The sequence below is a fragment of the Pituophis catenifer genome, unplaced genomic scaffold (assembly GCF_029215685.1).
Source record: "Pituophis catenifer annectens isolate HBS135680 unplaced genomic scaffold, rPitCat1.0.hap2 SCAF_3, whole genome shotgun sequence".
NCBI classification, from domain to species: Eukaryota; Metazoa; Chordata; class Lepidosauria; order Squamata; family Colubridae; genus Pituophis; species Pituophis catenifer.
In genome coordinates this window covers 47,910,871-47,925,461 of record NW_027256883.1, presented here as the reverse complement: position 1 = coordinate 47,925,461, position 14,591 = coordinate 47,910,871, and the positions used below count along the sequence as shown (strand labels likewise).

Sequence of the window (14,591 nt, the reverse complement as noted above, 5' to 3'; positions counted from 1 at the left end):
CTCTGCCTCACTATCTGCTTTAAGTTTGATGGACAAATATATCAACAAATCAAAGGAACATCCATAGGTCTCAGGACTCATATCAGAAACAGTAAACACTATAGTAAACTATAGAAACTATAACACTCCCACACATAACAACCAAAATACAGATCTGATGTGTAAGACACCTTTGTCAAAATAAAGGAACAATTATTATTTATTTATTTTTTGTTTTTATTAGTCATATTTCTATGCCGCCCACTCTCCAAGGACTCTGGGCGGCTTACAGCAAAGACAATATACTAAATAGCCTATTGCCCCCAACAATCTGGGTCTTCATTTTACCCACCTCTGAAGGATGGAAAGCTGAGTTTGTCAGGGCATTGATTAATCCCATGTTTGGCTCTGGGACAATCACCCTGGTTAGAGGATGGATCGTGGCCTCTCCAAGTTTGCAATATTCTGAAAAGAAACGCGAAGAAAAGTTCTCTATTAAAACTCATTTATTTGTTATAAAGAAAATAAAACACCTCACTAACTAAGAAAGATAAATTGTTACATTTTGGCAAGCGAGATCTCCTGCCGGTCCAGCCGGACCTCTCTGGCAGGAGAACAAAGGAAAAGTGTGTGAAGGAATGTGAAAGAATGCGGAAGCACGTAGCTTACTGATAAGAAGTTGGCAAGCTACGGAAAGTCAGACAGTCCAGAAATGATGAGCTCAGCTGGTAAATAAAATAACGCAGTGACATTCCCTTCTTTTGCCAGTTGAGCAAATATCAGTACATCATCAAATAAGGCACATCTTCTTATGCAGATACTCGTGTTGAGCCGCTGGGAGTGGTTTGTTGAGGATATCAGCAATTTGATCATGTGTAGATACATATTGCATTTTGACAAAAGCTTTTTTCACTAAATGTTTTATGTTTTGATAATGGATGTCAATGTGTGTCGACCTAGAACCTGTAAAATGTGATTCAGAAATATAAACCACCGATTCATTGTCTTCCATCACGGTGATTGGTCGGATCGGGTGTGTCCAGATATCTGTGACTAAAGCATCAAACCAAGTTAGAGAATTACATGCATCTGAAACACAAGCATATTCAGCTTCAGTAGATGAACAAGAAACAAAATTTTGTTTACGTACTTGCCAATAAACAGGACATCCATTTAAGAACATCATATAACCTGAAGTACTTTTACGTGATTTCTTAACACTTGCCCAATCAGAATCTGCATAACAACATAATTCTGCATAATCAGTATGTGTTGGTTCTAACAATAACTTCATGTGTTTAGTGTATTTTAGGTATCTCAATAATTTCTTAATACATGTCCAATGAAACTGTTTTGCCTTACCTACATGTTGTGATAAGAGATTAACACTAAGTGCAATGTTGGGTCTGGTCCAACTACTAATGTACAATAGTGACCCAATGACTGAACAATAAAGTGTTTGATCCTCGAACTCAGGACTTGCTTCTTGTGTCAAGTTGTGAAAATCTGTTTGCATGGGTGTCTTTGTTGTGTTAGCATCTTTCATGTTGCAATGATGCAAAACTTGTTCAATTTTATCTTCTTGTGAAAAACTAAACCCCTTCTGTGTTTTTTCAGTCTGAACACCTAAATAAGTGCTAATGTGTGACCTAATGATTTCAATGTGAAGTATCTCTGCAAAGCTTTGGCAAAAATTTCACTCATTTGCTTATTTGGACCAATATAAACAATATCATCAACATAAACAAGAACTACCTCATATGCATTGTTAGATCTTTTTGTGAACACACACTCATCAGTTTCGGACTTAATAAAGCCCATTGAATTTAGTTTGTCAGTAAGACATAAGTACCACATTAAACCAGATTGTTTCAGACCATAAAGACTTTTGTTTAGGAACCAGGTATCCCCTTCTTGCTGTCGGAACCCTGGAGGACTTCCCACGTAGATCTCTTCATCTAGGTCTGCATGTAGATAAGCCGTGTCAACATCAAACTGGAAAACTTCTAAACCAAGGATAGTTGCAGTTGCTAAAGCAATTTTTACACTCTCAGTTCGAACTGTCACTGAGTAAGTATTTGTGTAGTCCTCAGGATAACGTTGAGCGAAACCCTGAGCTACAAGTCTGGCCTTGTACAGTGACTCACCATTTGGTTTCTTTTTGATTCTGTAGACCCATCGAGTGCCAATGACCTTTTTGTTTGCTGGAGGTTTTGCAGGTGTAAACACTTTGAGTTTCTTTAGACTGTCCATTTCAACCTGCATTGCTTCATACCATTTGTCTTGCTCTGAATCAGGGAGTTGCTTGATTTGTGTGAAATTATCAGGTGGAAGTGTGACATTGCAAATCAAAGGCAAGGGTGCTTTTGTCAGTTGCCAAGAATATCGTTGTGGAGGGATTCCTTTTGTGGCCCTCTTGGAACGTCTCGGAACAACTGTCCAGTCTTCTTCGTCTTCGTCCTCACTTTCGTCGCTAGCGTCAGCATCCGCGGCTTGCGAAGACAGAACATCAGGTTGAGAAGAATCAGTGGAATCTTGATCATCAATCTGCGTGGCATCAGCAGTATCATCTCTAGGAAAGTAAACTCCAGGATCATTGGAATGAATCCTGGACCAGTCGATAGCTTCCTCAAAATTAGCAGATTGGGAAATCACAATTGCATGTTTAGAGTCAATAAATTTGCTCCATTTTGAGTTATCATCAATACCCATAAATCTCAGTCTCTTTGCTGCTGGACTTCCTTTTCTTCTTTGAGCTAAGGGAATGTTCACCATAGCGTATGAACCAAAAATATGGATGTTTTTAAGATCAGGCTTGTAGCCATACAACATGAAGAAAGGAGTCTGATTTGTTACACTGCTCCAAGTACGGTTGACAATGTAATTTGCATACTTGATAGCTTCACCCCAGTATATGATATCAAGGTTGGCGTCTTCTAGGAGACAACGCATCATGGTTTGCAGTATCCCTTGTCTTTGTTCTGCGACTCCATTGTGAGCCGGTGTGTAAGGGGCCGAAGTATGATGAATAATTCCATTCTTACACATCCAGTCCTGGAAACGCTGAGACATGAACTCGGCACCACGATCACTCTGAATTCTGGCGATGCGGACTTGATGTTGGCTAGAAACAAGGGCTGCAAAGTCTTTAAAGATCTGAAAAGTCTCAGATTTTTCTTTCATAGGATATACATATCCATATCTAGAGTAATTATCAACAATTGTTAGAAAATATTTTCTACCACCAAATGATGGCGGGAATGGACCAACTATGTCTGTGAACCAAATCAAAAATGCGTGTTGACAGGCGTGTAGCGCGTTTGGGAATGGCTGCTGCTTTGGATTTGGCCTTTTTGCATACAGCACAATCCAAAAACACCTTACACCCCTTTAGATCCAAACCTTTTGCGAACTCCGGCATCTTCCTAAGAACACGGAAACTGGCATGCCCCAATCTTCTATGCCATTTATGGATACACCTGGAATGCAAAGGTTTACTTACCTGTTAGTGAATTCTCAACATTAACATTTTTATGCGGAACCTCAGGCTTGCTCTGAGCAACCTGTTTACCAACTCTCTTTTTGTTGGCTTTAGGAGCCTTAGGAATAGCAATGGGATCTCTCTGGAGCATCTCTCTCTGGGCCTGTGCTTTCCCTTTTTGGAGTTTGTATACTTGCCTGTGTTTGTTTTTTAGGCTTTGGCTTTAAGTAATAAACACCACCAATTAATATGGTTCCAGCAACAATATCTCCATCTTTAACTATGTAACTTGCATTTTCAAGGTGGTGAACCTGGAATTTTAACATTCTAGACAAGTGACTCTGACTAAGCAAGTTACTGGTTGCTGTTGGTATGTAATAAACATCAGGAATGAATGCATCGAGCTCTTCAACATAAACAGTTCCTTTTCCTTTGACCTGACAAGGATGATTGGAAAAAGAATAAAGTTCACGTAGTTCTGGTTCAGGCTCGTGCATCTCTGTGAAAAGTTCCTTTCTGTAGGTAACATGCAATGCTGCACCACTGTCCAAAGTCCACAGGAGTCGTCTGTCATACTCAGGTTGAGGCTGTGGATCATTGGTTAAAGCTAATGTGGCGAGTGGAGTTTGTGGATCACGCCGGGGACCACGACGACCTTGGCCTCTGCCTCTGCCTCTGGAATCTGTTCCTCTGGGCTGGTATGAGACGGGAGCTGGAGCTCGTTGGGGACAATCCCAGGTGGCATGTCCCACACGATTGCAGGTGTTGCATCTTGGCATCCTTGGAGCGTAGGTCCTTCCTCGGAAGGGGCGTCTAGCTGGAGCTCTTGATGCGGGTGGTCCTCTCAAATGTGGCGTGGCCAACATGAATGCCTCTTCTTCAATTAAAAGTCTACAGACATTGTCCACTGTGCGTTGAGCAATTGGGACTTGGTTAATTTTTGTAACAGCATCTTTCCATTCATAATTCAAAGAGTTAATAATGATGCTGATCATTTGACTATCTTCAATGTTATGGCCTCTTTCTCTCAATTCTGTTCTCAAACCTTTCAGTTTGGTCAAATGCCCTCCAGTTTGTTCACCGGCTTTCAATCTCGAACCGTGGAGTTCAGACATGAGTAAACATGAAGATTCAATTGAGACAGGCCTGTAGCAATTTTCCAATTCAGCCCAAATTTGTCGGGCTGTTGTATTTGGTGGAAAAGTAACCTGCAGTTCAGTATCCATGGACATCAATAATGTTGTGCGAGCCCTTATCTCTAAATCACTTATTGCATAAGTCCAAGATTGAGCAGGAGGATTAAAAACCATGCAGTGAGTGCCTTCTCTAAGAAGCAATAGTGTAATCTCATTGACCCAGGCTTTATAATTGTGTCCTGACATTTTTAGTTTTGACTCACCAGTTAGTGGAGAGACAGAAAATGCCTGGTGAGCCTGCATTTGATATGCTGGCTGTGCTGGCAGAAATGCCTGTGGTATTTGCTGTGCCTGTTGTGGACCTAAAAATGGTCTTGGTTGTGCCATTGGAGGTGGGCCAGGAGCTGGCCCTATTTGCATTTGTGTCTGTGGCATATATGCAGGCATTTGTTGCTGGTGTGGCTGATGCACTGGATCTGCTGTATTCCAGTTGCCATTTGTGCTTGATCTGCAATATTGGCATGACCTGCTGGAGATGCAGTCATTTGCCTTTGCTGCACTAAGCGTGGCTGTGTTCCATCTAAAAAGACACCATCACCGCCAGGGGGTGTTTGAGTTTGGGCCTGTGGAAACACTTGTGGCATTTCAGCTTCCTGTAGTAAATTACTTTCGCCAGCAGATGGTGCTGCACCTTTAGCTTCGGGCAGCTTTGCAGTTACAAGAAACGACTGCGTGGCAGGTTTATATGTAACTTGATCAGGGAGACTGTCATGTGACGTATGCAGTGCACTCTGCCTTAATTGGCCTGACACAAAATCCACCAGGGGGAGTGTCTTTGGCTCCGGAGAAGAAGGCAATATGGCGCTTTTTGAAAATCTTAAGTCACGAGATTCTCCCTTATCTTGCTCAAGCATAGATATGGCCATTTTTGCCTGGGATAGCTCCTGTTCATAAAATTTTATACGGTCACTATAGGCTTTCATAGCCAGCTCATCCAGGGTGAGCTTATAGCTTCGAGGAGAATAATGAATTGTTTCTCTCTCTGCGTGGGAGTAATTTTGCTCGGCAGTTTGCTTTGGCCTTGCACCGAGCGTTACAAATTCAGAAGGTTCTGGGAGGACTTTTTCAGAGCTTTGAAAATCAGAAGAAAATGTTACTGACCTCAATCGTAATTCATTATCTTCAAAACCAGCTTCTGTCTTATCTCCCTCCATTTCTGTTCCCAAGGCTTCTTGTTCCAGGCGTGTGGCCGTAGCAAGGGGCTGGAATTCTGAAAACCTCCTTTCTGCCACCTTCTCAGCAAAATACATTTTGTATTTGTTTTTCTTCTTTTCAGCATCTTAGCAAATATAATTAGCGTACCTCAGTAGCTAAAAACTAATTGCCTATGCGCTCTTATCAGAAATAACAAAACAAGGAAAAAAGCCATAAATCAACCGTCCGAGCTACCAGATGTCAGGGCATTGATTAATCCCATGTTTGGCTCTGGGACAATCACCCTGGTTAGAGGATGGATCGTGGCCTCTCCAAGTTTGCAATATTCTGAAAAGAAACGCGAAGAAAAGTTCTCTACTAAAACTCATTTATTTGTTATAAAGAAAATAAAACACCTCACTAACTAAGAAAGATAAATTGTTACATTTTGGCAAGCGAGATCTCCTGCCGGTCCAGCCGGACCTCTCTGGCAGGAGAACAAAGGAAAAGTGTGTGAAGGAATGTGAAAGAATGCGGAAGCACGTAGCTTACTGATAAGAAGTTGGCAAGCTACGGAAAGTCAGACAGTCCAGAAATGATGAGCTCAGCTGGTAAATAAAATAACGCAATAACAGAGTCAACCTTGAGCCGGTGAGATTTGATCCGCTGATCTGCTGAACTAGCAGTTAGCTGAAGTAGCTGCAGTACTGCACTCTAACCACTGCGCCACCTCGGCTCAGAGAAGAACTAGAGAAGATACAACAATGAATGAACAGCATCTTCAAATGAATAAAGTTCACAAGGGAAAAAGGTATTCAGAAGGGATAATAAAAAGCTAAGGAGGAAACAGAAAGCAGAACATATCCTGTCCAACAGCCAACATTTATATAAGCAGGGCTTAGCATCTGACAAACAAAACAAGCAGAAACCGATATCTTAAGGAATTACCAAGAAGAAAAGTGCACCACACCAATACTGGCAGAGCAAGCTAATGTATATAAATAGGGAACAAATCCCACTCATTGATAAACTGATGGTTACCTAGTTGAGTGATGAAATTTCTGCAGGCAAACAACCTCAAGTGACCAACAAGGTCTCCGTAGTATTTAGATGTTTTTGTGCATGTACAGAAATGGGTTTTGAAATCCAATTTGAATTGATTTTCCAAATCAAAGGAACAATTCTGATTTGATTTGCCTGATTTTCATGGGCATGATCTGATCGCAGTCTCTTTTCATTTGGAAGTAGTTGTGTGCTGATTTTCTAAATAATATTGCTTCTGAGGAACTTTTCTACTGAGCAGACAAGATAGCTAGAGTCAGGAATAGATTGCCTTGCTCCTTCCTTTTCTTAAATGTCTAGAAAAGCTAATTCTAATGAGTCTACAAGAAATGCAATGTATATATGTAGCTCAAGATAATTAGTTTCCAATAATAACAGTAATGTAATATACTATAGAAACATGGAAATAACTCTTCTTGGCCCAGTTTGCTGCACTCATTGCATTCTATATTTTCTTGGATAGTAAGACTTGTACACTGCTCAAAAAAAATAAAGGGAACACAAGCAGAAGAAATCTGAGATCTGAATGAATGAAATAGCCTTATTAAATACTTTGTTCGTTACATACAGTAGTTTTGTGTTCCCTTTAGTTGTTTGAGCAGTGTATAAACTACTGCATGTAAAGAACAAAGTATTTAATAAGGCTATTTCATTCATTCAGATCTCGGATGTCTTCTGCTTGTGTTCCCTTTAATTTTTTGAGCAGTTTATATATTTTCATTCTGAGAAAAGTGAGATGCTGTATTTAAGTGAGTATTACTTCAAAGATGTAGAATGCCTAGTCTGGGGGTGCAAATTAAGCTATCCACATTTTAAACAAATCCACTTTCTTTCTTTGCTTACTGGATCTCAGCATCTGAGTTACTAGAGTGAAGCTTTTTTTTGCAGTGCCAAAAGTTCTCTCTAAATCTGGCATGTATTGGTTGATAGCACATCCCAACAATTTAATATACAAGACAAGGTGACTGTTTAGTTTTCAACAGTAGTATTGTTCTCTTGCCAGAGAAGCCAGGAGCTTGTATGCATCTATTTTGAGAGTACATTTTACTCTAGGCATAAAATAAGATGCCTTTTCTACATCACTACAGTTGGTGTTTTCAGTTATGACACCTCTGAGGAAGAGATGCAAGAAAATGCCTTTGGGTGTGTATTTTTTAAAGTTGTTTGCTTCCGTGGCATTGAATTGCCCAGGTACTCATAGTACTTTCCTAAGCTTGCACTGATGGAGGTCAGTTGTCAACCAGACAAAGAGCCCTGAATTAATATATGTGCAACTTAAGGGCATGACAGAGGTGATGCTTCCTCTTAGAACATTGCTCAGGCAGTTTCACTTGAAACAAACAGCATTCCTTTTGCTCCAGGGAACATTAGTCGAGGGAATGAGGACAGTGGCAGTGCAGAAAAAGCAAACTTTGGACAAGTTGCAGTGATGATAGAAATGGAAAGAGAATGGTTTTGGATCTTAACTGAGTGAGCTGTCCTGCAAGGGTGGGTCAAGGGGCCATAGGTTATTTTGGTTGGGGCACAAATAGTACAGATATGCCTGCAATAGGATGCAAAAGACACCTCTGTTCATTAACACATCAGGATTTAATAAGTACAATGTCAAATAGGACAAAAACTATTTCTGTATTTTTAATTACTGAAATTAACAGAATACGGCACGAACTTCTACAGCTACTGCTTCTCTCCTTTTCCAAACCAGAAGGCCTGATTTCTGCATTCCTATTAACTTTATCCTATAAATGACCTTGCAAGGAGAGTGATTCTAGAGGCTAAGTGAAACAATGTCTATTTTCTGAAGCTGTAGGCTAGGTTTTATTAATGTAATGTCTAAGATCTTTGAAGTTGTGACTTTACCAGGAAAATCACAATCTCCCAAACCTTTATTCATAATGGGTATGACTTCCAGGGGGAACAGAATGCCTGCTGTGCTAATTATTTCAATTATCAGCTAGTACTAAAATACGTAATGGATTTTCTCTGCCTCAACAGGTAAAAGGCATGACATTATGGAAGTTAATTCTGATGTTCTGAACTTGATCTCCCATGCTACACAGGAGAGATTAAGAGGACTTCTAGAAAAACTAACTTTAATTGCTCAACATCGTATAAGGACCTATAAGGTAAAAATAATGATTGCCAAGTTTCAATTTGTCCTTTTAAAATAACTGGTACCCTGGAATGATTCATCTTAATTTATCCTGAAGAATTTATGCTCACAGGACCTGGATCATACACACTATGCAAAATATTGATAAAACAAACTGTATTCATTGATGGGAAGGAGCAAAAGCCTTCTGTAGATTTCTGATTCTTTTGCTTTTATTTTTAGGAAGAAAAAAAGTTTATTAACTATTGTAATTACTAAGGATGGCATGTTTTGCTTGGATAAGGTCTGGCAATATAGCAATTGAGCTTAGTCATATGGAAGTTTAAATATGTAAACAGATTTCCACCCCTTTGATTAAGTAAATCATCCATTTTCATTTCAGTATTATTCCATACAGTTATCTGTGAATTTTTGATTAAGATAAAGATAGGCCATCTGCAACCTTCAGAATCTAATTTTAAATCTCATTTGCAATCGATTAAAATTATTGACAAAATCTATTCTTTCCTTTCCCTTTAATAGATAGACAAAGGTACAGATAGCCACTTATAGCCATTCGTTTAGCGACCATTCTAAGTTACAATGGCACTGAAAAAACAGTCCTTGCTCTTATTACCATTGTAGCATCCCCACGATCATGCGATCAAAATTCATGCACCTGGCAACTGGCATGTATTTATGATGTTTGCAACATTCCGGGGTCATGTGATCAACATTTGCATTTTTCCCAACTGGCTTCAGACAAGCAAAGGCAATGGGATAAACTAGATTCACCTGATGTTAAATATGATTTACTTAACAACTGCAGTAATTCACTTAAGAACCATGGCAAAAAAAAGGTTGTAAAATCAGTCATGACTTACTTAACTGAAATTCTGGATTCAGTTGTAGTCATAAGTGAAAGACTCCCTATATTATGTATATTTACATTAGCGATCAAAATTGTGGAAACCTTTTGGGAAAAGTGTACTTTCTAAAACTAGCTAATAGCACCACTTTTTTTTTTTGGAGTAGTACCATAAAATTATATATCAATGGAAAGATAATTTAATCAAGAATGTAATGCAATAACTTTTATGAAGGGTTTGCTATTAGAATAGCAGTTACAGTATAAAGAAGAAAAGTGAAACACGTTGAAAAAATGAGATATACAAAAATTACCACCATAGAAAAAATGAGATATACAATAATTATCACATCAGTTAATATTTTGTTGGGTAACCTTTAGCATGAATTACGGCCTTACAATGTCTTCCCATGGAGTGAACCAAGTCTTTTAGTTCTGCAGCTGTTATAATGTGAAATCAAGATTGAATGATTGCTTCTATTAACTGGGTTTTATTGCTGGGTCGCTTCTGACCAGGGGTGGGTTCCACTTACCTTCGCTACCGGTTCGCAACGGGCACGCATGCTTCTGCGCATGTGCAGATAGGTCGTGATGATGTCTGGGCGGGTGGGCTGAGCCTCCCGCCGCCGTTACTACCGGTTCGCAAGAACCGGACTGAACCGGTAGCAACCAACCACTGCTTCTGACTAACAAGTTTCTTTAGTTGGCTCCATAGATTTTCAATTAGGTTAAGGTCTGGGCTATTCCCAAGCCATTCCAGTAGTGGAATATGATTATCTTGAAACTCCAAAAAAAGTGATGTTTTCAAACATCAAAAATACACTTTTCCCAGAAGGTTTCCACAATTTTGGCCACTACTGTAAATGGGCTATGAGACACTCATAATTAATTCCATAACTTTTTCCGAAAGATTTCACTTCTGCCTTTTTACATTTGACGTATTTTGAAGCTAGACACTTGAAATCACGTGTTTGGGAATTTTTAATATTAGGAAGCATACTATCACAAGAATGCTTTTTCAGAAAACATTTTTTTTTGGTATTAACTGCAGCTGCCTTTATTTAAAAATCCAATGAGCCCAGTTATATAGCAGTTAGAACAATGAGACTACAGAGCTGTTTTTGAAGTTTCTGCCAGGGATTTTCCCAGGAATGGCTCTACTTGCAAATGAAAGGCAAGTTATATTTGAGTGCCACAAAGGGATATGCAAGTGAATAAAAACTTGAATTCATTATGAATAAAGGGCATTTGTACTTTAAATGCTTCCAGAAAGGAAACAAGTTAGCTATATTAAGCGATTTGTCCAATATGTAGGTGTTTATCTCTAAAAAGTTCTTGTTTTCTATGGTTAACAAATTACTATATTCTATGTTGTTTTGTAATTAAATAGATACTTACGTTGAGATGAAAATTTTGTTGTGCAGGTAACAAATTACGTATTTGCTTTTTTTTTCCCTTCAAGGGGAATGACAGGTACACTTTATCTAATGATACGCGGTCTCAGCTTCAGTTTCTTGAACAATTGGATCAGGTTGAAAAACGGAGGAAAGATGAAGAAGAAAAAGAAGAGTTGCTCCGAGCAGCCAGGGTGAGAGAATTTAGAAGGCAAGGAACGGCAGCAAAGATCTTTTTTCTCTTTATTTTCATTGTTGGGACTATTTTACCTCTTTATCTCTCTATATTAAAGGAAATATTTTTTAAAACTTGCTGCAGAAAGAATGATATATTGAGCCTGTTCTATGTAATAAATGCCAATAACTACGCAGGTGGGAAAATTGCTTCCCCTGTCCTGTCGCCAAGTAGGGGTAATTTCTGGAGTTCCTCTGGAGTTCCTCATGGAACTCGGCTCAGCGGCTCAGCTGGGATCGTCAAAGGCTTTTAAAAGAAAAAAACCCTTTTTTTCTTTTAAATGCCTCTGATGATCCAAGCTGAGTTGCCTGATCATAAGAGGCATTTAAAAGAAAAGAAGCCTCTGCCAATCAGGCAACTCAGCTGGGATCGTCAGAGCCTTTTGAAAGCATTTTTTTACAACCACTTCGCTGAAGAGGTTATAGAAAAAATGGTTTTAAAAATAAAAAAAAAATGGCCACGCCCACCCAGTCACATTACCCCCCCAAGCCATGCCCACAGAACCGATAGTAACAAATTTTAGATTTCATCACCGAACTCATGGTACCAAGAGGCATAAGTTGAAATTAAAATTAACAGCTTCCAGTTAGCCAATGGAGTGGATTCCCAGGATCATGGTCCCGCTTCCTTCTCATAGAATAGATCAGTGTGGTGTTCCCATTTTACAGGTGTCAGGGGCTGTCTGGCCTTTAGCCAGTTTTTGCAGACTTACTGAGAACATCTGCTGGCTGATCATCTATATTGACCTCCTGACAGATACATTTTAACCGATTATCACAACCCGTATAAACGGCTCTATTTTTAAATCTACCTCATTCTGAAATAAGGGAGTTTAAAATTAGGCCCCCTAAGGCAAGCCTACTGTATTATTCCAGCAGAACATGGGGTTAGAACATTCTTTTCCCCCTTCTGCCTTTCTTTTCCTTTTCTCTCCCCAAGTGTCTGCTCCTGACATGAACATCATCATGCCTACGCTGGACCTGACTGACAGCGTTAGCATCATTTTTAGTTCAAGCTTCCTCTGGGCTACAAGCAAGGCAACCGTCCCTGATGAAAGGATGTTTCATGGAGGGGGGTGTGGTGGGGAGAACCAAGCCAGTCTGGCTTGCGGCGTGAAGCCCCTAGAGCTAAGATTTCCAATCAGAACAAAAAAAAGTAGCTGATTAAATATTTAAGGATAATGTTTGTATTTTGGGTAACTTCCATTACGTTTCTTTCTCTTCCTCCCTCCCTCCCTCTCCTTTTTTTTAATAGAGCCGTTGCAATAAAGAAGATACAGAGCAGCTGCGTTTAAAGCAGAAAGCAAAAGAGGTACGACTTTCAAGTTACCAGGTTTGGCTTCGTGTTAGGAGGAGAGGTTGGCAGGCCTCCCCTGGCAATTAGGTCAGGGTTTATTTTGCTGTTGCATACCATTTGTGGAGGCCTTGGGGAAGGACAGGAACTGCTGCAGGCAAGGGCAACGCTTCAAATGAGGCCAGTGAATTATCAGCTCTTAACACTTTACTTTCATAGTTCACAAATAACTATTTCTAAGCAGAGCTCAACTACAGCAATGCGCTGGATAGGAATATAATGTGGGATTAGGTGGGGGGGAAGACACTTTAAGATTTAGCATCTGGGACCGTACAATAGCCTACATTTTTCCAGGGTAATTGTTCGTTTTGTAAATCTGATACTGCTTATAATTCTTTGGCTGGGAGGTGGTACTGGGATTTAGTTTTAAATGGAAAACGCCTCTGGCTTTTAATTTTCTGGGCCCAGCAGTTTTCTGTTCTGGAATGGAGCCCTTGTTTCACACAGTTCATGTTTAGCTGCAGGGGTTTTAGTTTATAGCTTAGACTGGTTAAGCTGTTACTCCCAGAGGCCTCTGCATAGCAACTGCAGAAATCAACAAATAAGTTCATTTATGTCTGCTGCAGCCTCCTCTCAGTAGCTGACTTTTTACATTTCCCAATATCCATTTCCTGACTTTTTTAGCCGGAGAGAAAAAAGCTCCACTAATTGGAGCTTATTTTAATTGAGCCTTAATATTGGATCTCGCTGGAGTTGCCCCCAGAGCTACTGGGAACAGAATTAAATGAAAATACCTAAGGTTGAAAACTGTGTGAGTGAGATTTTTTTTTTTTTAACTTGACCTACAGATTCTTTTTCCCCCACTGAATAAATCAAGCCTGTTCACATTTCTGATTAAGGATCTGACAGAAAACAATAATAAAGACAATTAAGGTGGGAGATGTGTGATACTGAGCTTAAGAAATTGGTTTCTATAGTTACTTGAGTGATTCTGTGCCATTTTTTAAAAAAAGATCTTTGTAGTAAATGAGTGATTTTTCTGAGCAACCTTTTTCTTAACTGTGCCTCTTGAACTATGAAATTTGTTGTTGCTTAACATTGCTACGGTTGGCTTCTAGATGCCAATAGTAGCAGCAGTGGGTTATTTATGAATGCTTTAAAAGCCCTTATTGCTTGGATTAATGTAAGAGGTGAGGCAAAATAAATAGCAATCCAGTAAAATGGTCGGAAAATCAATGCACCAGTTTCCAGCCAAAGCAAAGAAGATGAGAAGGAGGGAAGAAGTAAAGGTGCATGCCATTCTTTCAGACGGGTTTTGATATCAAAAGAGCTGCACGTTGCCAACTTTAACCCCAACTTTAACCCCAGGCCACCCCAACGATGCCCTTGAAGTGATGTCCCAGTGCCTGGAGGCCATGCGGGCCTGGATGGGGAGAAACAGGCTCCGACTCAACCCCTCCAAGACCGAGTGGCTGTGGCTTCCAGCGTCCCGATATAGCCAGCTGATGCCATCGCTGGTTATTGGGGGCGAATCACTCGCCCCCACGGAGAGGGCTCGTAACTTGGGCGTCCTCCTGGACGCACGGCTGTCTTTAGAAGATCATTTGACGGCCGTGGCCAGGGGGGCTTTTTATCAGGTTCGCCTGATACACCAGTTGCACCCCTTTCTAGATCGGGACTCTCTACGCACAGTCACTCAGGCACTAGTCACTTCCCGCCTGGACTACTGCAACGCTCTCTACATGGGGCTCCCCCTGGGGTGCACCCGGAGGCTCCAGCTGGTCCAGAACGCGGCCGCGCGGGGGATTATGGGGGCGACGCGCTCCCATGTGACACCTCTCCTGCGCGAGCTGCACT

At 40.3% G+C, this 14,591-nt stretch overlaps 1 protein-coding gene across 1 annotated transcript in view; it reads left to right on the top strand.

The window, feature by feature from the left end:
* The window catches only part of TAF4B (TATA-box binding protein associated factor 4b), a 63,497-nt gene that overhangs the window by 30,356 nt on the left and 18,550 nt on the right, over positions 1-14,591 (top strand). Inside the window, exons 11-13 of the mRNA XM_070942335.1 lie at positions 8,848-8,978; positions 11,275-11,400; positions 12,696-12,752. Coding sequence (XP_070798436.1) covers positions 8,848-8,978; positions 11,275-11,400; positions 12,696-12,752 — 314 coding nt within the window. The remainder of the gene's footprint in view (positions 1-8,847; positions 8,979-11,274; positions 11,401-12,695; positions 12,753-14,591) is intronic.